Below are 20,020 nucleotides of genomic sequence, written 5' to 3'. Positions count from 1 at the left end.
CGGGGAGAGAAGGGCGCCCCCCTCCCTGGAAGCGATGTCCGCCTGCTCCGGGAGATACACAAAATCTGCCTCTCGTGCGGGCCCCGACCACTCGTCAGCGCACAGCTCTAGCGGGGTGTGGACCCTGAGTTGCACTGGGGTTGTGCGCTGGGCCCTCCTGCTCGGCTCCAGCGAGTAGACAAGTCTTGGTCATCAACAGAGTAGAAGGATCTGACCTCGGGGCCGATGTGACCCCAAGCGCTGGTAGCGTGGTTTTACCTGACACCCATGGTCTCACAGTGTGCCGGCAGTCGCCGAGCAGTGTCGCTCACACAAGCCGCAGCACAAGTGACTGAGGGCCAGTGAGGGCGGGACCATCGCTGTCACAGCTGTGGCAGCCGCACGGAGGCTGTGCCATCTGTGCAGAGCGTGTGAGCAGCAGAGGAGCTGCTCTCCAGGCTTCAGGCGCAAAGAGCTGCATGCCACCGAAGGCGCTGTCGAGGTTCGCCGAGCGCAGCGCAGGTTGAGGGAAGCCGCCACCGACGAGCGCGTTGGACTTTTCACTCCGGACAAAGACGGTACACGCACACGAGCCGCGGTCGTGTACCCGTCATGGCGGCGAGGCGCGGGCGGGACCGTCTGTGCGAAGTGGGTCGCGTCCCTCGATTTCCGTCAACAACTCACGGTCCACACCCTCTACTCGAGTAGTGCGGCCCATGCGTGCGTGCCGTGTACTTCTCTCATCTTTGTTCTTCGTCCACACACATACACAGAGAGTGACCGCTGCACGTGAGGTCTACCTGACACGTGAAAGCGCACTTTTATTTTTCTGAGGGCGTAACGGGACGAGTAATCATCAGTAAAATTGCGTGCAGGACGACGGGTCCTCCGACTCTCCTCCTTCTGACACGACATACGGGTCTCGTGCTCGGACGCTCCATGGCGTTCGCCAAGTTGGTCGTACTCGCTGCGGCCCTCGCTGCCACCAGCTTCGCCGCTCCAACCACACAGCGTGCGTCCCGACCTAGTCCCTCCCGTAGTCTCCTCCCGTGCCGGGCTCCTGGTATTCCGTGGCGTCGCCTCAGCTCCCATTGACTCCCCCCCCGTTCGCACACACCCTCAGGCGTTGATATCGACATTCGCGACACTGCGACGACCGACACAAGCTCCCTCCGCCGCCGCCGCCGCTCAACCCTGACGCCCAATCCGAAAACAACGCGCTGATTGCATCCATTCTTGCCAGCGTGCCCATTTACGAAACCGTCAGACATCGTTTCCAAAAACGAAGGGCAAAGGATCCAGACATGTGCACTTCAATCAATCAATCAGCTTTCCCGATGGCGCGGAAAAGATTCCGGCCTTTTTCTACCTTGAGATGCGAGCAGAACTTAAAAGAACCCGAAACAAATGCCGTGTCAACGCGCTAGGGATCCCTACACGCAGCATGTCATCACGGAATCGGAGGGATACACACAATCGGTCAAAGCAGATGCAGACCTTCAAGCCTCTGGGTGGGTGGGGCACAAAGATGAGGGCCTCGTTTTCTACTAGCTCCACTCAGAGCGGCTCCTCGTCGTCCGTCCTGCTCAAGACCAACGCGTGGGTGGAATATGACCGGGCGACCTAGGTGCAAGGAGATTCTGGCAAATGGCCAGCCGTTCTTGGAATCGGTGGAACGAGAGCTGAAAGATAAAGCGAAGATCCCAGGAGGGCTCCAAGGAGTGGCACGACGAACATGGCACCCATTTCATCTCGGGATATTACGCTTTTGCTTCAGCCACTGCGAAAGTTCAAATCACCGAATACGACAGCAAGAAACGGGAAGAGATTGGTGCCGCTCTATCCGCCGCATACACCGGGTACGGTACGACCGTTGGGGGCTCAGCTGACTTTAGCGCATTGGTAAGCACGGAAGCGGCGGGAAGGGATGTCACGAAGTATAATTGCAACAAATGGAGTCACATCGGATCCGCCGAATGACTCCATTGAGGCACTTGGCGACTACATCTTCCACCTTTCAAATTTCACGGACCCGAAGGCAAATCGACACAAGGTGATTCTATCTATCGCCGATTGCAAATCATATCAGGAAGCGCTCATGCTTGTTCCAGATGGTGGAGATTTTCCTCAAGTACCAACAGTTCCTGCTGACATCTTCACGCTATGGGTTGAGGTCCACTTCCTGCAGGATGGACTGACTAAGTTGCAAGAGTACTGTTCCGGACTCCGAGCGAGCGACTCCGTGCCGCTGAATTCCTTCGACTGCAACGCAAAAATTGCGAGACCGGATGGTTGGATCGACTCGCTCTCTCCCGCCCAGCAAGACGAGATTACGGCCGTTGCTGTGACGGCGCCCTTTTACCTGACCGGTGAGAATATTGAGCACGACATACTGAACGATCTGTACGACCCGGTTCTTGAGATCTACGATGCCCTGCCTGATCTACCCGAGAACGCGCGGACCGTCTTCATCGATCTGGGAAAGAAGGTACGGATCGCCAATCAGAAGGTGAGGGCGTTCCAAGACTCCTTCGGAATCCAACCGCCCCCGCCTCCCCCACCTGCCGCGTGCACTCCTGCGGGCTTTGACCCGTACCTTACCGACACCCACGTCGACTGCTGCCCCGGCACAACGGAACTTTTCGCTCCATGGCGCGATGGGGACCAGACCGGCGTCTGGCATTACAAGTGCATCGTCTAATCGCCAATTCGGGAGGAGTGATCTGGGGCCATCTGGCACCTCCGAGTCCGACGAGGCTTGCAAGGCGAATCCAGGCAGTGTAGTGATTGCCTCGGCGGCCACACAAGCCACGCGGTTCGGACTTCCCCCCTTCAGGTGCAAGGGGGGTAGGGGCCCCCCCCCCCCCCCCCGCGCCCCCCCCCGGCCCTGTCTGTCAGTAAGTTTAAGTGCCACATGCAGCACGATGCACGTGCCACGCGGTCGCCTCTCTGTGTCGTGGGAAACGTCGTGTTGTTGTATGTTGACACCCCCGATCCCGCTTCCCGCGCGACGGTTTCGGGAGCGCTAGAGCTCTCTTGTCTCTACGGCTCGACGGTTTCGCCTTTCGGGAGCTAGATCTCTCGCGGCCAACCATGAACCAACACGGTCTCACGAATAGCCGACCTCTAGTCAGCGCGACACGGCCCAACAACACGACGTTCCGTCCGAAGTACGTATGTGTATCTGTATGAGGTATCGCGCTGGATCGTCCTCCCTCTCTGCGAACAGCCGGACAGCTCCATTGTAGTATGAAGTATGCGCACACCGCATGCCATGAGATTACGCCTCGCGGCAGATCGCGCGCGCACGCGCGCCTGGCACTGCCCCTGTGCCGCGTCGCGTGCCTACCCAACAGAGAGCACGCCGGGGCGCGGCTCTCCCGCCGCGACAGCAACTTGCGGCGCGGCTTGCGTGCTCGACGCGGCCGCCAGTGCATCAGGAAACCCGGCGGGCGGCGGCGCAACGGGCAGCGCAGGCACAGCGGCCGGGCGCTCCGCTGCCACAGGACGCTCCAACGCCACTGGGGCGGCGGGCGCGGCGGGCGCGGGGCTTGCCGCGGCGGGCGCCACTGGCGCGGCGGGCGCGGGCGGCGCGGGCGGCGCGGGCGGCGCGGGCGGCGCGGGCGCCGCTGCCGGAGGCCGTGGCGCGCTGCCTCGCCGCGCCAGCGCGGCGGCCGGCTGCGTCGGCAGCTTCGGGTGCAGCGCGCAATCAATCCGGCCGGCCTCGCGCAAGCCGCTGAGGAAGGCACCTATTCGCGCGCAGACGGACGCCTGAAGGAGCGCTGGAGGCGGTGGGCCGCGCGCCATGCGTGGACCGGGCCGCCTGCAACCGTCGCCGGGTGCTCGCGCGAGGTCGCCTCGCCCGCGAAGAGGAGCGAGTCGCCCCACAGCGGCTCGGCGAGCACGTCGTAGTCGCGCGCCGTCGCGCCGACGGCGACGTGCGAGTAGACGCCGCGCGAAAAGTGCTCGTGCTCCCACTGGGTGGCCAGCTTGAGCGTCGGCGCCGGCACGGCCTCCTCCCCAAAGATGGCGCGCAGAGCGTCCATCGTCGCGCGGATGGCGGCCTCCTTCGCCTCCTCGCGCGTGTCCTCCTGCCGGCGGCGACGGGGGGCGGCTGGAGGGGCGGCGGTGCCTCTTGCCCACCGGGCGCCTCGCGCAGAGGGGCGCGCGCCTTGCGAAGCGCCGCGCGGCCGGCGTGGAGCACCAGCAGCAGAGGCCGTCCCGTGGAGCGCTGCAGGTTCCAAAACTGGAAGGCCTCGCCGCGCCTGCGCCCGTTGGGCGCCGTCCACCCCCAAAAGTCGCGGCCGCCCTCGCGCTCCTCCCAAAAGGGCCGCTCGAAGCCGAGCAGCACCTTGTTGAGCGACCCGAAGCCGAGTCGCTCGATCGCCTCCTGCGCGGCGGCGGGGAGCGGCTGAGAAGGCTCTCTGGCCGTGCGGCTCCACAAGATCCCGGAGGGGCAGAGGAGCGGCGCGGCAGCTGCGGCGCGGCGCGGCTCCTGCTTGCGCGGCGGGAGCGGCGGCTCGAACACCACCGCGCCGGCCTTGAGCACGCCCAGCGGGAGCGAGCAGATGGCGACGTCCGCCGTGAAGATGACCGGGCTGCCTCCGTTGACCGCCTCGACGAGCACGCCGCGCGGCTCCTTCTTGACCGTCTTGACCTTGGGGAGGGGAGGGGGGGGCGTGTCACGGGCGCGTCGTTGTGTCACGGACGCCCCTTCTCGAGACGCCCTCACCTCGTGCCCAAGCCGGATGTCGAGGCCAGCAGCCACCTGGGGGGAGGGGGGGGGGGGGTGCGAGGTCTGGGGCGCGCCGGTAAGTGGGACGCGTGCGGGCCGTGGGTGGTGCGGCCGTGCACACCTTGCGCAGCAGCCCGCCGTACCCGTCGGGCAGCAGGTAGTGGCCGCCTCCGAAGTCGAACTCGTCGTCGGCGTCCCACCAGCGGTTGGAGAGGGAGTGGAGCTGCGTCCCGTTGGCGTACTCTAGGTTGGCCCAATGCCAGTGCAGCAGCGCCTCGGGCAGCGGCAGCGGCGCCTCCGTGTCCTCCCGCTCCTCCTCGGCGAAGGCGGCGTCCCGCACGCCGCACGCCCACGCGCGGGTCCGCTCGCTGCTGGCGCCGGGGGACGGATCGGCGCCTGGCGCGGGCGGCTTGAGCGAGGGGATGCGCACGCGCAGCTCGGCGTGGCACATCGCGCACTTGGTGGAGGCGGTGCACGCGTTGGGAGGGCAGGAGAGCGTGAAGCGGAGCTTGGCGCCGCAGCTCACGCACGAGCACTGGAAGGTGCGCTCAACCGTCTTCGGCGCCGCGCTCGGCGCTGCGCCGCCCTTGGCCGGCTTGGGCGCGGGCGGGGGGCGGAGCGAAGACGGCCCCGGCGCCGCGGCGCTCGGCGGTGGCAGCGGCGGCGGCTTCGGCTTCGCCTTGTCGGAGGGCGGCAGGTTGATTTTCAAGACGGAGCCGCAGCTCGAGCACGAGCAGGTGATGGGCGTGGGCGAGGCGAGCTGCGAGGCGCTCAGGCGCAGGATGAGCTTCTTGGCGCAGCTCGAGCAGCTAAACGAGACGGTCCTCCCTGCGGTCCTCCCGCCCGACGCCGCGGGGGCGGGAGCCGCAGGCGGGGCCTCCACACGAGGCGGGGCCGGAGCGGACGCGGCCTCCGGCGGCCCTTTGGGGGCGGCGGCGGACGGCAACCCGGGCGGTGCATCGCCCGCCATGCCGCCGCCTCGTCCGCCGCTCCCTCCCATACTTGCGCCGCCGCTCCCTCCCGCCTCGGCGCCGCCCGCTGCCGTTCCTGCCGCCGTCTGAGCACCGCCTTCCCGCTCCGACTCCGCCCCCGCCTCCGAGCGAGAAAGAGACTCTTCTTGCACCCGCCCGCCGCCTCCCGCGCCAACCTCGTCGTCGGCCGGCGGCGATGGCGGCGCCGACAGAAACGACGCCTCCTCTGTCGCCGTTGGCGCCGGCGCCTCCTCCGGCATTGTCGGCGCCGGCGCCTCCTCCGGCGCTGACGGCGCCGCCGGCTCAGACTTCGGCCGCACAACTTCTCCCTCCGGCTCCGGCGGCGGCGGCTCCGGCGGCGGTAAGTCTCCTTGGCTGTGGCCTACCTGGCTAGCCACCTACGGCCGAGAGGGCTGCGGCTCAGCCGAGACTGCGGGGGCGCCGGCCGCCGGCCCGCCGTCGTAAGGCCGCGCCTCGACCTCTGGCTCGCCCTGCGCCGCCGCCTCCGCCTGCGCCGCCGCCTCCGCCTGCGCCGCCGCCTCCGCCTGCGCCGCCGCCTCCGCCTGCGCCGCCGCCTCGGCGTGCAGCATCTCCCGGCACGCGGTGGCGTAGGCGCGCGCCGCCGCCTCGGCCGTCTCGTACGTCTCGCCGATGCGGCGCCGCTTGCGGCCGTACCCGTGGTCCGAGACGAGGAACGCCTCCCACTTGTCTCGGATCTGAGACGAGACGACGCCCTCGTAGCCCGAGAAGGCCTTCTCCGAGCGCACGACCACGCCGGACGGGTCGGGCAAGCAGCAGAGCCGGTGGCGGTCGAGCTTGTCCACCGTGAGGAAGCACTGCTTGCACTCCTCACACCGGTGTGGAGAGACGGCGCACGCTCCCGCCTCGTCCCGCGCGCGCGCGACGCCGCTCTCGGCGCGCGCCGCCGAGATCCGCTGCGCTAGGCCGCGCCTACCGCGCAGCAAAAGAGACGCGTGCACGGCATGTGCGTGCCGCGGGCCGCTCGTCGAGCGCCGCGCGCCACTTCTCGCGCCGCTCGCGCACCATCCTGCGCAGGGTCGCGCCGAGCGATGCGTCGGGCGCCGGCTCGGGGCGGCAAGTCGCCTTGCACTCATCCAGCAGGCCGTTCCACTCCTGCTCCATCGCCTACGGGCACGTGTCGGGGACGCGTCGCGAGGAGGGCGGCCCTCTGGCCGCGTCCCCGCCGCTGCCTCCCCGCCGTGTCGAGCTCGTCGTCCACGGGCTGCCTACAGCTCGGGCAATCTCGATTCACCCCACGGCACCTCGGGGCCCGGGCAGAAGCTCGGCCGGAGGGCTGCGCCCGTCGGCGGCGTAGATGCGGCATCCTCTCGAGATGAGGTGCATGCGAGACCTAGCCGCGGCAGCGAGGAGTGAGGCGCCCTCGTCCCGCCTCGAGACTGCGCCCAAGCGGTGGCGAGAGGCTGCAAGGCTGCGCATGAACTGGCCCGCAGCCCCCTCCCCCTCGGCCTCTCTCTCCCTCGGCCTCTCTCCCCCTCGGCCTCCCGCTCACTTTGTCTGCCGCGCGAGCGCCGCCATCGGGTTGCCGGGCACGCCCGTCACGACCATGGCGCCGAGGTCGACGCTCGCGCCCCGCACGCTCGCCGTGTGCACCCGCCCGCCTAGACGCACACCCATGCCCTCGTGTGCGGGCGGGTCTGCGGCCGCACCCGCACCTGCACTTCTCCGCGCACCGATCCGCTCTCGCCCCTCAAGGACGATCACCTCGTGCCCGTGCAGGGCGAGCTGCCTCGCTGCCGCGAGCCCCGACGCGCCGGCGCCGATGACCACTACCCTCAGCCGCGTGCCCTCAGGAAAGCCCGCAGCGCACCCCCCGCCGGCGCGGCCGAGCAGCCGCTGCGGGTGGTCGTCCATCACTCCGACGTTGATGTAGTTGTGGTGATTGAGGCAGGTGTAGACGGAGGCGGCATCCGCGGCGTGCGCCCCCGAGCCGCGAAACTCGCTCCCCAGCCCGCGGATCGCGTCCGCAAGCGTGAGGAACTTGGATGGTGTCTTTTGAGCCCGACCGAGGATGTGGTTGCGGATTGTGGTGAGCCGGGCGGCGTTTTGCTTGAGCTTGGCGGGGAGCGCGGTGCACGCACGCTCGAACGGGTGCAGCTTGTGCGGCTGCAAGCCCGCCATCGTGGCCGCCTCTTGGTCGACGCGGTACGGGCGGGCAGTGTGCTCCGCCTCGAGATACGCGAGCGACGCGAGCAGGCTGGGGTCGTCGTCCACGTACGGGCCCTGATTCTTGCGCTGCCGCATGCTCCGGCCGGCGCCTGGCTGCTGCGCCTCCGTATGCTCGGCGGCCGCCTTGCGCTTGGACGCCATCGTCCAGCTCTGTGACCCGCTGATCGCCGTGCTCTTCCCTCTCTCGTCCCACCTGCCTGACTGTACCCATGAGGTCTGGAACGATGCGGAGGCCCATTCTTTCGGGGTGGGCCGGATCTGCTGCGGGATAACGCAATCGTCCTACCAGTGCCTGCGGTGCGGCGCCGAGACGGTGGCTGCCAGCCTCTCGCCTGACCGGCCCCCCGACTCGACCGAGGCCGGAACCGCGCGACCGCCCACCCCCCACGCCACGCCGCCCGAGAGCCTCCTATTCGCGCATCCGGCGAGCGACTCACAGCCACCACTATCAGCACCGCCGTCCCCAGCCTGTCTCACAGCAGACTCAGAAGAATTTTAATTTATGCTTGCTCCAAGTGCTTGGAATACAAGACGACGGTGAACGCTTCGCGGGGCTTTCACGCTATGCCAGATTCTTCTTCGCCTGAGTTTTTGTTTAATTGGAGTTCTACGTGATTGGAGTTACTGCGCGTAATTCTCTAAAGAAAGAAAGAAAACAGGCGCCGCCACCACACAACTCCCTGTGCTCCGCGGGAGAGCGGGCATCTTTTCTTTCATATTGCAATACCGAGAACAAAACATGGCGCGCCTCTCGCGGGCGCCCACAGCAGTTACGCGTGCAACCCTCGGCAGCTGCAACAAGAGTGCGGTGCTCGGCGTGCTCTCGCCTACAGTGCTAACTGACGCGGTATGGCTGCAGGGACAAGCACGGAGGTGATGATGACCGAGCATCAGCGTTTGCCGCACTGCCTGTGCCATGCAACGCTGCAACCTGCATTCCAAGAGCACAGCGGGGCCGGAAGCGGGCAAGTGCATGCAGTGTTTGGTTCCGGTGTGCAGTGCTTTGGTCCGGTCATCTACCAGGCCCTCTGCACACATTTCAATGCTCGGGAAGGAGCTGTCTACTTCGTCAACATGGGAGTAGGGGAGCCCGGACCTCGACCTACTGACGTAGGGCGGGACGCTTCGAATCTCTGTCGAAGCAAAGTGTGGTGGCGGCGTGCCGTCCAGCGTCCTCCTATCCCTCCCTTGGGTTGTCTGTTTTCTTTCTTTATCGAAGCAAAACCACATATTCTCCACATTCGCTGTTTGCCTACTTCCTTTCTTCATACCACACGCCGCTCGCTTTTGTCGCTTCTCCACATTTATCGAAGCAAAACCACACATATTCTAACCATTCGCTGTTTGTGCCTTCTTCCTTTTTTCGTGTACCACACGCTGCACGCTTCCGCCCATGGCCCCTCGGCGCATCAGCCCGGCAGCCGCTCGGCGATGACGATGGAGCCTCTGTTGCCGCGCGTCACCCTCAGGTCTTCGTCGAGGAAGAGGATGTCGAGGTAGCCCTCTGGCGCCCGGGGCATCTCGTACGTCATGGTGCCGTCGGCGGCGACCTCCTCCGCTCGCCGCAGCCCGAAGAGCCGACGCTGCGTCAGTCGCAAGCACACAGGCATGAGCGGCGAGACGGGCTGGGCAGTTGGGGCTGGGAGCAAGGGACGTGCAGCTGCTGTGGTGGCCACTCACCGCCACCCACAACTGGAAGCGCTGCATGCGCGAGAGATCGGCGCTCGAGCCCGGCGCGGCAAAGGTGTCGCGCCACGCCTCGGAGGGTGCGCCGTCCGCCGGCCTGAGGCAGCCGCCGCCGAACTTGACGGCCATTCGTCCCGGGTTGCCGTCGACCGGCGTGCACTCAGCGACGTTCTCCATGGTTGCGGCCAGCGGCGACGCGTCGGGAAGCAGCAAGTCCAACTTGACGATCACCTCGTATGCCCCGGGCGAGCCGGGAGCCGGCGCGGACGACGGGTTGAGGATCGAGTCGATGGCAACCGGCAGCATCTGCGGTGCAAACATGTTGAACGAGGCCCGGCCGAGCGAGAACTTGTAACGGCCGGCGGCGTCCCGGCCAAGCGAGTCAGGAAAGTCGGGCTTGGTGATCACCCGCCAGTCGCCGGCCCACAGCGGCGATAGCGCCGGCTCGGGTATACTAAACGGCTCCAGCTCTGTGATGGCTGCCAGCACCTCCGGAGCCTTGGGCTCTCCGTCCGAGGCCGCCAATGCAGCGCGCAGCGCCGACTTGGCCGTCGTCGCGGAGCTTAGCATGACCGGCGGAGCGCGCCGGAGCGGCGGCGGCGATGCGGCGAGCAGGAATAGCATACACACGTATGGGGTTGGCAAAGCAAGCAAGGCAAAGCACCTCCGGTTCCGCAGGCCGTGCAGCGAAGCGAAAAAAGACGCGGCACTTACTGTTGCAGGGCCTTCTCTGCGTCGCAGGACGAGACAGAAGAGAACGACGCGACAGAGGAGGAAATGACAAGGGAGAGAACGACGAGAGTGGGACGACCGCGAGGTGGCATGAAGGCTGCAGCGAGAAGCGGCGAGAGATTGCGAAGAGAGATAGGAAGAGGCAGACTCCCTAGGGTGGGCGACGGCTAGCGCATCACACACCTCTCCTTAAAATCCCTGTGTGGTGGCGGCGTGCCGTCCTCCCATCCCTCCCTTGGGTTGTCTGTTTTCTTTCTTTCTTTCTTTTTCTCTGAGGTGGCATGAAGGTTGCAGCGAGAAGCGGCGAGAGACTGCGAAAAGAGATACGAAGAGGCAGACTCCCCAGGGTGGGCGACGGCTAGCGCACCACACTCCTCTCCTTAAAATCCCTGTGTGGTGGCGGCGTGCCGTTCTCCCATCCCTCCCTTGGGTTGTGTGTTTTCTTTCTTTCTTTCTTTCTTTCTCTGGGGCGGAAAACCGGACCTACCTACCTATTGCATAGGGCGTCACCGTGGTCAACAGACCCCCATCTATGGGCACGAGATGCGAAAAAGAAAGTCGCTCACCGATCCCCAGCCAACTACACTCATCGGCCGTCGTCCGTCCTCTGGCGCCATGCTCGCCGCGTGGCAGCGAATCGCCGAGGGCTTCGTGTCCACCACGAAGCGATCGCTTCTGCAGGCGGCCTCGCGCTTGGACAGCGGCTGGGCCGCCATCGCCGCCAGCCTCGTCGCCTACGCCTATGCCACGTACCTGGTGTGGCCGGCCCACCGTCCGGGGATCCCCGCGCGCCCGAGGCGCGCCCTGCAGGTTGCGAAACGGGAGTCGAGCTCCAGGGTGCACATCGCCGAGCGGGTGCCCCGTGTGACCAACCCGTTTGGCAAGCGGCCGCTCAGCTTCTCGAAGGGCGACTACCTGCGCATGGCTCTGTGCAGCGTCACGCTCTTTCCCTTGCGAGTGGCGGTGCTCCTCGTCTCTCTGCCGGTGGTGGGGACGCTCGCGGTGGTCGCCACCATCGGAGCGGATGAGACGCGTCCGCTCGGCCCAGCGCGGCGCGCGGTGATCTATCCGGTACGGCTGCTCTCTCGCGTCGCCCTCTGGTGCCTAGGCTATTGGTGGGTGCCGGTCCTCAAGCACCCGGCAGCGTTGAGAGAGCGGCCGCGCGTGCTGGTGGCGGCGCCGCACTACTCGCTCATCGACATGTTCTTCTTGACGTACCAGGAGATGCCGATGGCCCTCTCCAAGTCTGCAATCGCAAAGATCCCAATCTTTGGCCGGGTGGCAAAGGCGATGCAATCCATCTTTGTGGACCGCCAGACCGCCGAGTCGCGCGCAAAGGCGGCGGAGACGATTCGCGCTCGGTGCCGGGAGCCCGGCTGGCCGCCCCTGCTCGTCTTCCCCGAGGGGACCACCACCAACGGCGCGGCGCTCATCCAGTTCAAGGCAGGCGCCTTTGGAGTGGGCCAGCCGGTCCAGCCGGTGCTGCTCCGATACGGCCACACACCCGTCGACGTGTCGAGCGCGGTGCGGGGGTACGAGATCTTCCTGTACGCAATGCTGCAGCCTGCAAACTCGCTCACTGTCGAGTACCTGCCCCCGCACGCTCCGACCGACGAGGAGCTCGCCGACCCGCGCCTGTTTGCGTCGAACGTGCGCGCGGCGATGGCAGAGGCGCTCGGGGTGCCATGCACTGGCCACTCGTACGAGGATGCGTGGCTCTCCCTGGTGGCGCACGAGGGCGGGCGAGAGGTGGCGCAGACCTTCGAGGTCAAGCAGCTGGCGCCGATCCTCGACCTGGACACCAAGGGCCTCTGCAACCTGCTCCGCCGATTTCACGCCTTCGACCTCAACGGCTCGGGCACCCTCAACTTCGAGGAGTTCATGGTGCGCCAGCGACCGCGCGCGCAACGCAAGCCCTCCCGAGCGGGCGGCCCGCTAGTCCGTGGGATCGCGCTGAAGTCTGCCCCACTACCCTCAGGCCGCGCTCGACCAGGAGGAGGAGGAGGAGGAGTTTGGGGCTGCCTCGTCGCCGAAGTCGAGCTCCGCTCTTGAGCTGCTCGATGCGGGCGTGGCGAAGGCGGCGGGTGCCGCGAGAGGCGCGGCAGGCCTCATGAAGGGGCTCTTTGGGCATCTGAAGCATGGCATCGCGCGCCTCCGACGTCAGAAGCACTACCAGTCACGCCGCAGGGACTCTCCCTATCTGCATGGGTGGCGCGGAGACAACGTGAGCCTGGTACGACGGCTCTTTCGACTCTTCGATAACGACGACTCTGGAGAGATCTCGTTTGCCGAGCTGGTCCAGGGCCTCGCCGTCCTATCGCGCAAATGCGACCCGCTCGACCAGCTTAAGGTGATGATCGCTCAGCGACTAGCCGCCACAGCGAGTAGCCCAACAAAGCGCAACGCCCGCCCAGCCGGCTAACTCTACCCGCACCTCCCAACAGCTCGCGTTCATCACCTGCGACTTGGATGCCGATGGCGGTGTCACGCTTGCCGCGCTCAAGCGCATCGTCGCGTACCACTCTGCGAGCAGGCGCCGCGGTGCGGCGCCCATCAGCGAGCTGGAGCTCGAGGCCGCCTTCGCAGCAAACGACCTCGACGAAAACCACATTCTGGACTTTGACGAATTCTGCACCTTCCTGGGGCGCCACTCGGGCTTGATGAATCTCGTGGGCGAGGTGGCACAAAAAAGCCTCGACCACTCACCGCTAGCGCAGTTCATGACCGAGACGAAGCGAATGAAGGTGGATCGCCTTTCCCGGCGTGAGGCCAGCCGTGTTGGCCTCCCGTCACCCCTCCGCCTCGCCCATTTGTCAACCTCCCTGCGCGCTTAGAGGGCCGCGTCCGGAAGACGTCTGCTCGTAACTTCTCGGTGGCCGTGTCCAGTAAGCCATGAACGGAATATCCAAAAACGTGAAAGCGAGGGGCCAGGTGTGTGAGGGCTGCGCTGCGCAAGCACGGCGCGAAAGGACGGCGACGGGACTCCGCTCGAGGGAGGTTTCGCTCCTGCGGAGTCGTGCATGCGCGGGGCTCCTCTTTGCTTCTACTCCCTACATACACATCTCGTAGCCACTCTACTAGAGAAAGGTGGGGGCAGTGCGTTACCGTTAGGGGGACGCATACCACATACATCTCAGGACCACGTCTAGGCGCGCTCTCGTCTCCCCCCTCACACACCCCGATCCACGCCCTCCCCTCCCAGCTCTCTCACATCTCTCGTACACGTCAACTGCGACGACACATCAGTCGGTGGCAGCCGCATCTCTCGCCACTTGAGATGGTTGCTGCGCTAAAATCAGCTCTGGGCGCAAGCTCGTCTCGTATGGGGCATCGAATCGCGAGAAAGCAAAGTGCGTATCAAACGGACCTGTGACCTGGTACGTCTCGGCTGAGCCGTCGATGGCCCCCTCAGCCATGGCCGCAGTTGTAAAGTAGCCCTCCCGCGGATAGGTGTCGATTCTACCAAGGCGTGGCGCCGTCACCGAGAAGGATTGCCCAAAAATGCCTATGAAAACCGAGGCTGCTCAGGGAACAGGGCCTCCCACTAACTAGGCAACTACGAGGCACCGTGAGGCAAGTTGCGCGCCGCGTAGTCCCCTCTGGCGTTGAAGCTGACATCTAGTCGATGGGCTGGTCCCGAAATTGCCATGGTGCTGTGCGCCTTCACGCTCACCTACGCTAGTCCAGAGCCTTGGGTGACGGCGAGTCACCCAGCTCCGAGTGGAATGCTGATGACGCACCGTGAGGTTTGGCAGCAAAAAAGCCGCAGTCGACATTTGCATCATTATCTCGAGCTCCTCACACTTTTTGGCTCCGCCCTTGCCAAGCTTATGCCAACCGCTACCGCAGGAGCCGTTGATGACCTGCCAGCCCCAGTTGTCCTACAGTCAGGCCAGGTAAGGTGCAGCTCTCCTCCTTATGGTGGCTTGGGTGTGGAGAGCTTGGGCTGTGTCCTCGTTCAGCTCAGACGCCCAAAGCGAGAAATTTGCCCACTTCCTCTTGGTGCCCCCGATGCAGTACCTTGAGCCCGCACGACACGTGCCAACGCGTGCCACCAAGTGGAACTCGGTGATAAAGGAGCCGTTGACGATGAGACGCCCCTCGTTCAGCGGAAACGTTGCATGCTCTGTCTTCAGGTTGACGGCCAGGCTGGGCGCCGAGAAGAAGTTGTAGAGCTGGCCATGAAAGCCGCGAAAATCGGCCGTACCACCGTGTGCAAAGTGCAGGTGCGGGTCCTTCTCAATTGAAACAGGCGGTGACGACGGTGGCACTGGAGGAGGAGTTGCTGGAGGCGGTGACGGCGATGGCGGATCTGCAAAAACCGCAATGGTGAAGCCTTGGGCAGCGGCGGTGATGCCATTCAAACAGCGGTGGTCGGTGATGAGCATAGACGTACCGCGGGTGACAGCACCCACGTAGATTGTCCGAAGAAGGTGGTTCGTTGGGATGAGGGGCAGGAAAGAAGACACGCCTGTGTGTCCGCCCCCCGTTGGCAGTATCTCAGGCACGCCAACCGCCCTGGTTCGGATGGTGCCGAGGCATTTCTTGATGCCGTCCTCTGAAGGCAGCGTGAGCGGACTAGTGAGAGTCATGATCCCGCAGGCCGTGGAGTCCGAGCAACGGTCACCGGCACCCATCTCGAAAATGGCACTTGTGCCGGGCACGGGGTCAAATCCCTCGTACTCTAGCACGCCCGGATGTGACTTGTCTCCGTACGAGGTCGTGGCGGCGAGAAAGACTTCGATGTTGGTGCCGGCCATCAGTTTAGCTTCCGCTGGCGCCCGATACTTTGAGGATACATAATCCTCAAAGCTTTGACTCTCAGGAGTAGCTTGGCCGGGTGGGATATCGGCCTCGTTCTGGACGCAGATCTGGATGGGGACCTCGTCCCCGACGACGATATCGTTCGGGTTGCATGTCGCGCCGACAGATGTGCGAGGAGAGTACACTGGTGGACAGACGTACGGATGCACAGACGCTGCGGCGGTGCAGACAGTCTTATCGAAAGGAGTCAACGTAGCACTTGCGAACAGAGGGCTCGTGACGATGGGCTCAAAAATGGGGGTGCCTTGGGCGGTGTATCCGTACGTCGTTGGAGTCTTGGACATGACGCTCGACGCCAGCAGTGTAGCAGGTTCAGCCTGCGTTCGACCGCGGAAACGCGGGAAACCAAGGCAGCGGCCTTTTCGTTTACTTGTGGCTGGCCGCCGGGACGCGGGACAGCATATGCACTCTAGCACACAATTCACAATTTGGTAAAATCTCTCTCGAGAAAAGGCAAAACTTGAAGAGTTTTCGGCAAAAAAATCAGTGCTCCTACGGGAGTGTACGTAATAGAGCCACATACATTGAGAGAGCGCCGAGTGGCAGGGCCCCCAAGGGCCTAGAAATCGCGCCTCTGCCTCTCCCTTTTCTCCCAGGAAGCTAAAAGTACACGTACATTGAATTTGAAAAACAGGCGGTTAGTGTGGTGACTTCCGCAACAACACGGGGTCCTTGCTGGGTTAGTTAACCGACTGCGTCTGGCATGGCCATGGGCGCCATGGCGTCGTCTGGCTTCACAAGCAGCATCCTGTGAAGCGCTGCCCGGTCCACGGCGTGCGCCAGCTCGGTCTCGGACCAAGCTGGCCGCTCCACTGCCCGCGCGGCACCGCCCCACCTTCCCCCCGCGCCGCGCTCCCACCCACTCGCGCCGATCCGCCACGCGCCCCCGACGGCCCGCTGGCCTCCCGCCTCTCTCCAGCGGCGCGAGCGGCGCGAGAGGAGAGCGTCGCGACTCGCGGAGTGGTGAGGCGAAGAGGCGGCGGCCGGCCGCAACCCGAACCCCGCGGCGAGCGCAGCCTCCGACATGCGAACCGCGACGTCTTCCGCGTTGGACGAGAGCAGCAGCGTCCCGCCCGGCGCGATCGCCTACAGGCAGCGGGAGGAGCTGCTGCTGACCGGTGCGAGGGGCGGCTCGCGGTGTGCGCATGGCGGCGAAGCCTTCGCCGCCGCGCGCAACAGTCGAGGCTGCCCGAGGAACCCGTCGCTCTCGAGGCCCTCCGGCAGCTGCGAATTGCCGCTGCTGCGCGAGTCGGCCGCGGCTGCCGCGTAAGGCGTCGGGCACGCGATCAGCGCCGAGGCTAGTGGTCGGTGGTCGTCGGCGGCGGCGGCGAGGGCGGAGGCAGCGTCGGTGTGCATGAAGGCGGCAGAGTCGCCAAGGCGCCAACGCCGGGCAACGCCACGCGCGAAAGCCACGCCAAGCGGGCTGAGGTCGCAGCCGACGAACGCAGTGCCGTCGCCGTCGCGCCTGCTCGCTGCGGCAGCGGTGAGCACCCCGACACCAAAGCCACACCCCAGGTCGAGCACGAGAGGCGAGCCCCCCCGCGGCAGCCTCGCGCATGGCGCCGCAGGCTGCGCGGCAGCTCTGGCGTCGCCCATGGACCACTTGGGCTGCTTTCGAGCGGTGCGGTAGAGCCAGGCCGCCGCCCGCGGCGACGAGAGGCCAAAGCGGCCGGCCTGGAGGTCCGTAGCCAGTTCGGAATACTCACCGCACTCGCTCAGCATCTCGCCGATGATGTCAAACAGCCCGAGCGGCGCCGCGAGGCCAGCTGCCGCCGCCTTCTCGGCGAGCTGCACCAGAGTGTACGCCGACCGTGGCTTGGACCAGCCGCGCCGCCGCCATCGGAGCTCGCGAAGCTCAGCCTCGGCGGTCGCGGCGAGCATATCCAGCGCTGGTGAGTCGGCCGCACCGGCCAGCGCCAGATTGAACGCCACCTAAGGGTACGTTTCTTGACGATGTGCCCGAAGCGCTCGTGACGATGGTCGAGCTCGAGCGCCGCTCACATCGATGGCGTGGCGGCCCTCAATGCCACCGTCGCCCCGTGCGATGCACGAAGCAACCGAGGCGGCCGCAGCCCGAGCATCAGCCGGCCGGCACGCAAGCGTGAGCGCGACAGCTTCGCGGCTGAGGGCAATCGCGGTCGGAGCACCCAGCATGGGAGACGGCGAGTGCGTACTGACCGGTCTTCGGCCGCCTTGCCGCCCGCTCCGCCGCCGTCGCGGGCCCCACCGCCGCGCCTGGGTTCGGACTTTTTGCGGGGTATGGTATGGTACACTCGCGCAACCCACCTCGAGACCATACCCCCCCCGCCTGCTGACAGACCCAGCCTCCCGGAGACCGGGGATGGGCGGTCAGGACCATACCCCCCCACCCTTTGGGCCGCGAGGCTACCATACCATACCCCGCAAAAAGTTGGAACCCTGGTGGAAATCTGCTGTTTTCACAGCACGACAGAGGGACAAGAGCTCACGGGCCGCTGGGGTCGCCTCGTGAATAAATGAGTATAGATAGCGGTTTTTTGAGACACTTGACACATAGGTAGGTAGGGGCGGGCCCGCACCGCCCCGTGAGGAGATAGAAGGTAGAGGGGCCGATTGTTTGCGATTTTCGGGCCCCTCAATAATCAATCACCCCCTACCTAGACGGCTGGCGGCTGGGGGTGGGTGGGAGCCCGAGGAGCGGTGTATAATAAAGGAAGGGCGAGGGGGAAACGCGAAGGCGCACGGACACAGGTACAGGTGATGTTAGAATTCTCCATTCGTGCGTGAGTGAGTATTCTTGATACGAAACACACACACACACAAACACACTTCTCCATTCGAACCTACGAGTTGAGAGACAACCCCCTCTCTCTTTTCTCCCAGTAAGCTAAAAGTACGTACGAGTTGCGTCCGTCCCCTCTCGCCGACGGCAGCCATGATATCGGGGCCGCGTGCTGTTCGCAGCCGTCTGACGGGAGGACTGCTCCTGGGAGGGACCCTTCTCGCCATTCTCTCCTACACAGCGCTGCGACGCCCCGCGTCTAGGATGGACGAGTACTGGCACCTCGGCTCCTGTCCAGCACACAGCGGCGACGTCGTGACTGACTTTGAACCCAAAAAGTACGATGGGCACTGGTTTGCCGCCTACCTCAACCGCCCCGACCCGCTGTCGCGCTGCATCGATTCTGAAATCACCCTCAAGGCGGGCACAATCGATTTCCTCGGCATGTTCAAGGGCGCCTGGAAGGCACTTGCCATTGCACGCAGTTTTGCACAGATGTTCCTCCCAAGCGCATGCTCCGACCACGCTCTCGCATCAAGCGCAGGTGTATAGCGGCGTGCAAAAGGTCCGCGTCTTGACTGGCGAGCTCTCGACACGCAAGTTCCGAACCGGGTACCTCGACTACGCCGTGGACACATCCGTCGGCAAGCTCATTGGCGTCGAAAACTATGACCCGAAGACTTGGTTCACCGACATGCCTGGAGCACCGTACGAGATCCTGGCCACCGACTACACGTCGTATGTGATCGTCCTATGATGCCCCAACACTTCACGCCCTTAAGCTCCACTCTCGGCCGCTCCGTGCGGGGCAATCTTGGCCTGAAATGGACGCTTCCGCCAGGCGGTCGTCTATAACTGCTACTACAACACGATGATGTCATGGCCCAGCATGTACTCGCACCATGTGTGGATCCTGACAAGAGAGGTCTTTGCGAGCGAGGCTGCCCACATTCGAGGCGCGATATGATCCACGATTCCAACCCGGATTCTGAGGGGCAAGCTTTCACTTGTAGGACGAAGGGGGCCTGCCAAAGATTCTCGCCAAGGCCAAGGAGGTGATGGAGGAGCAGGGCTTGGATTGGGACAAGCTGGAGATGCAGTTCATGCCACAGGGCAGCGAGAATGGCTGCAAGTATGATGCGGGCGTTACTATTGGTCTCGGCATGAGCGGCATCATGGGTCGAATGCCGACCGGCTTGTGGGCACGAGATTTGCCGACGGCTGCAGCACGAGATTTACCGACGGCTGCAGCGCCAGCAGCCGAGGAAGAGGCGAGTGTGCACACGCCATTAGCACCGACCTCACGCCTGCTATAAACTCGCACTGCCGTTGTCAGGAGGAGCCGCTCGACCCCCTGACGAAGTCAAGCGAGTGGGCCGTTTCCATCATGGGCTATTTGAAAGGTTTCGTCGGCTAAGGCCCAGAAGCTATGATGAGACTACACCCGATGGATGAATGGCCGAGACGTCGGGTTCGGACTCGGCACAGAGATGGCGCGGTTGGCGCGCATACAGCGCCCGGTTTAGCCGTCTAGTAGTAGTACACGTACATGTCCGCGCCACACTGCCCTCACTGGGTGGTCACTGGACAATCGCTGGGTCGTGGGTGTGGACGACACTGCGCGAGACCCCGCGGCCGGGCGCGGGCCACCTCCGCGGGAGTAGCCTGGGGCGGCGCGGGGTGCGCTCGACGCGCTCAAAACGAACACAACATAAAGCTGTTAGTGTGTTGAATAATACAAAACCAGAAGAAGACCATGGGACACAGCAACATATTAAAGTCAGGCGCAATGGATACAGAGAGACAGAGGGGGACAAGGACGTCCAAGACATCGAACATGAATGACTTCCAAGGTACTGTAACTAGTTCAAAGCGTCCTGCGCTTCTTGGCAGGACTTGGCTGCAGCGGCACGGGATCGGCCTCTCCCCCACCGGTGGCGCGAGCAAGCCGCGCCAAGCGCCGCTCAGCAGCTGACAGACTCGCTTTCGCCACCGCCGGCGCACCTGCCCCGTCAGAATGCGCCGCTGTGGCCACCGCGGCTTTGTGGGGTGGCACTGCTAGAGGTTGCTCGGATTTCGGCGCCGGCGCCGGCGCCGCGCCCCCCTTGCTCGACCCACCGAGCC

At 64.8% G+C, this 20,020-nt stretch overlaps 6 protein-coding genes across 6 annotated transcripts; 3 read left to right on the top strand and 3 right to left on the bottom strand.

Moving 5' to 3' along the window:
- Positions 1–1,906: 1,906 nt before the first annotated feature.
- EMIHUDRAFT_211474 (hypothetical protein) lies at positions 1,907–2,680 on the top strand (the record flags this gene model as incomplete). The annotated part of the gene is made up of 1 exon (XM_005767692.1): positions 1,907–2,680. The coding sequence occupies one exon, from the start codon at positions 1,907–1,909 to the stop codon at positions 2,678–2,680; it is 774 nt and encodes a 257-aa protein (XP_005767749.1).
- Positions 2,681–3,409: 729 nt separating this feature from the next.
- On the bottom strand, positions 3,410–8,065 carry EMIHUDRAFT_464470 (hypothetical protein; the record flags this gene model as incomplete). The annotated part of the gene is made up of 11 exons (XM_005767691.1): positions 7,398–8,065; positions 7,217–7,325; positions 6,964–7,057; positions 6,707–6,831; positions 6,159–6,636; positions 4,836–6,083; positions 4,712–4,747; positions 4,475–4,636; positions 4,184–4,369; positions 3,806–4,070; positions 3,410–3,731 (listed from the first exon to the last, which is right to left on the bottom strand). Coding segments are annotated over exons 1-11 (3,660 nt in total), but the record flags the coding sequence as incomplete, so codon positions are not given.
- A 1,113-nt stretch (positions 8,066–9,178) lies between these two features.
- Positions 9,179–10,203, bottom strand: EMIHUDRAFT_451710 (hypothetical protein; the record flags this gene model as incomplete). Its single annotated transcript, XM_005767690.1, has 2 exons — positions 9,179–9,476; positions 9,574–10,203. The coding sequence occupies 2 exons, from the start codon at positions 10,201–10,203 to the stop codon at positions 9,303–9,305; spliced, it is 804 nt and encodes a 267-aa protein (XP_005767747.1). The 3' UTR covers positions 9,179–9,302.
- A 723-nt stretch (positions 10,204–10,926) lies between these two features.
- EMIHUDRAFT_211471 (hypothetical protein) lies at positions 10,927–13,207 on the top strand (the record flags this gene model as incomplete). Its single annotated transcript, XM_005767689.1, has 4 exons — positions 10,927–12,195; positions 12,347–12,661; positions 12,756–13,055; positions 13,148–13,207. The coding sequence occupies 4 exons, from the start codon at positions 10,927–10,929 to the stop codon at positions 13,205–13,207; spliced, it is 1,944 nt and encodes a 647-aa protein (XP_005767746.1).
- Positions 13,208–15,742: 2,535 nt separating this feature from the next.
- On the bottom strand, positions 15,743–17,289 carry EMIHUDRAFT_464468 (hypothetical protein; the record flags this gene model as incomplete). Its single annotated transcript, XM_005767688.1, has 3 exons — positions 15,743–16,221; positions 16,252–17,067; positions 17,137–17,289. The coding sequence occupies 3 exons, from the start codon at positions 17,287–17,289 to the stop codon at positions 15,820–15,822; spliced, it is 1,371 nt and encodes a 456-aa protein (XP_005767745.1). The 3' UTR covers positions 15,743–15,819.
- A 760-nt stretch (positions 17,290–18,049) lies between these two features.
- Positions 18,050–19,313, top strand: EMIHUDRAFT_103293 (hypothetical protein; the record flags this gene model as incomplete). Its single annotated transcript, XM_005767687.1, has 5 exons — positions 18,050–18,342; positions 18,392–18,638; positions 18,738–18,800; positions 18,910–19,173; positions 19,233–19,313. 5 exons carry the CDS (start codon positions 18,050–18,052, stop codon positions 19,311–19,313), a joined length of 948 nt encoding a protein of 315 aa, XP_005767744.1.
- Positions 19,314–20,020: the final 707 nt, after the last annotated feature.

This window comes from Emiliania huxleyi (genome assembly GCF_000372725.1).
Source record: "Emiliania huxleyi CCMP1516 unplaced genomic scaffold EMIHUscaffold_48, whole genome shotgun sequence".
In the NCBI taxonomy this organism is placed as follows: Eukaryota; Haptophyta; order Isochrysidales; family Noelaerhabdaceae; genus Emiliania; species Emiliania huxleyi.
The sequence above is the reverse complement of the archived record's forward strand: the minus strand, read 5'-3'. Positions and strand labels throughout refer to the sequence as shown.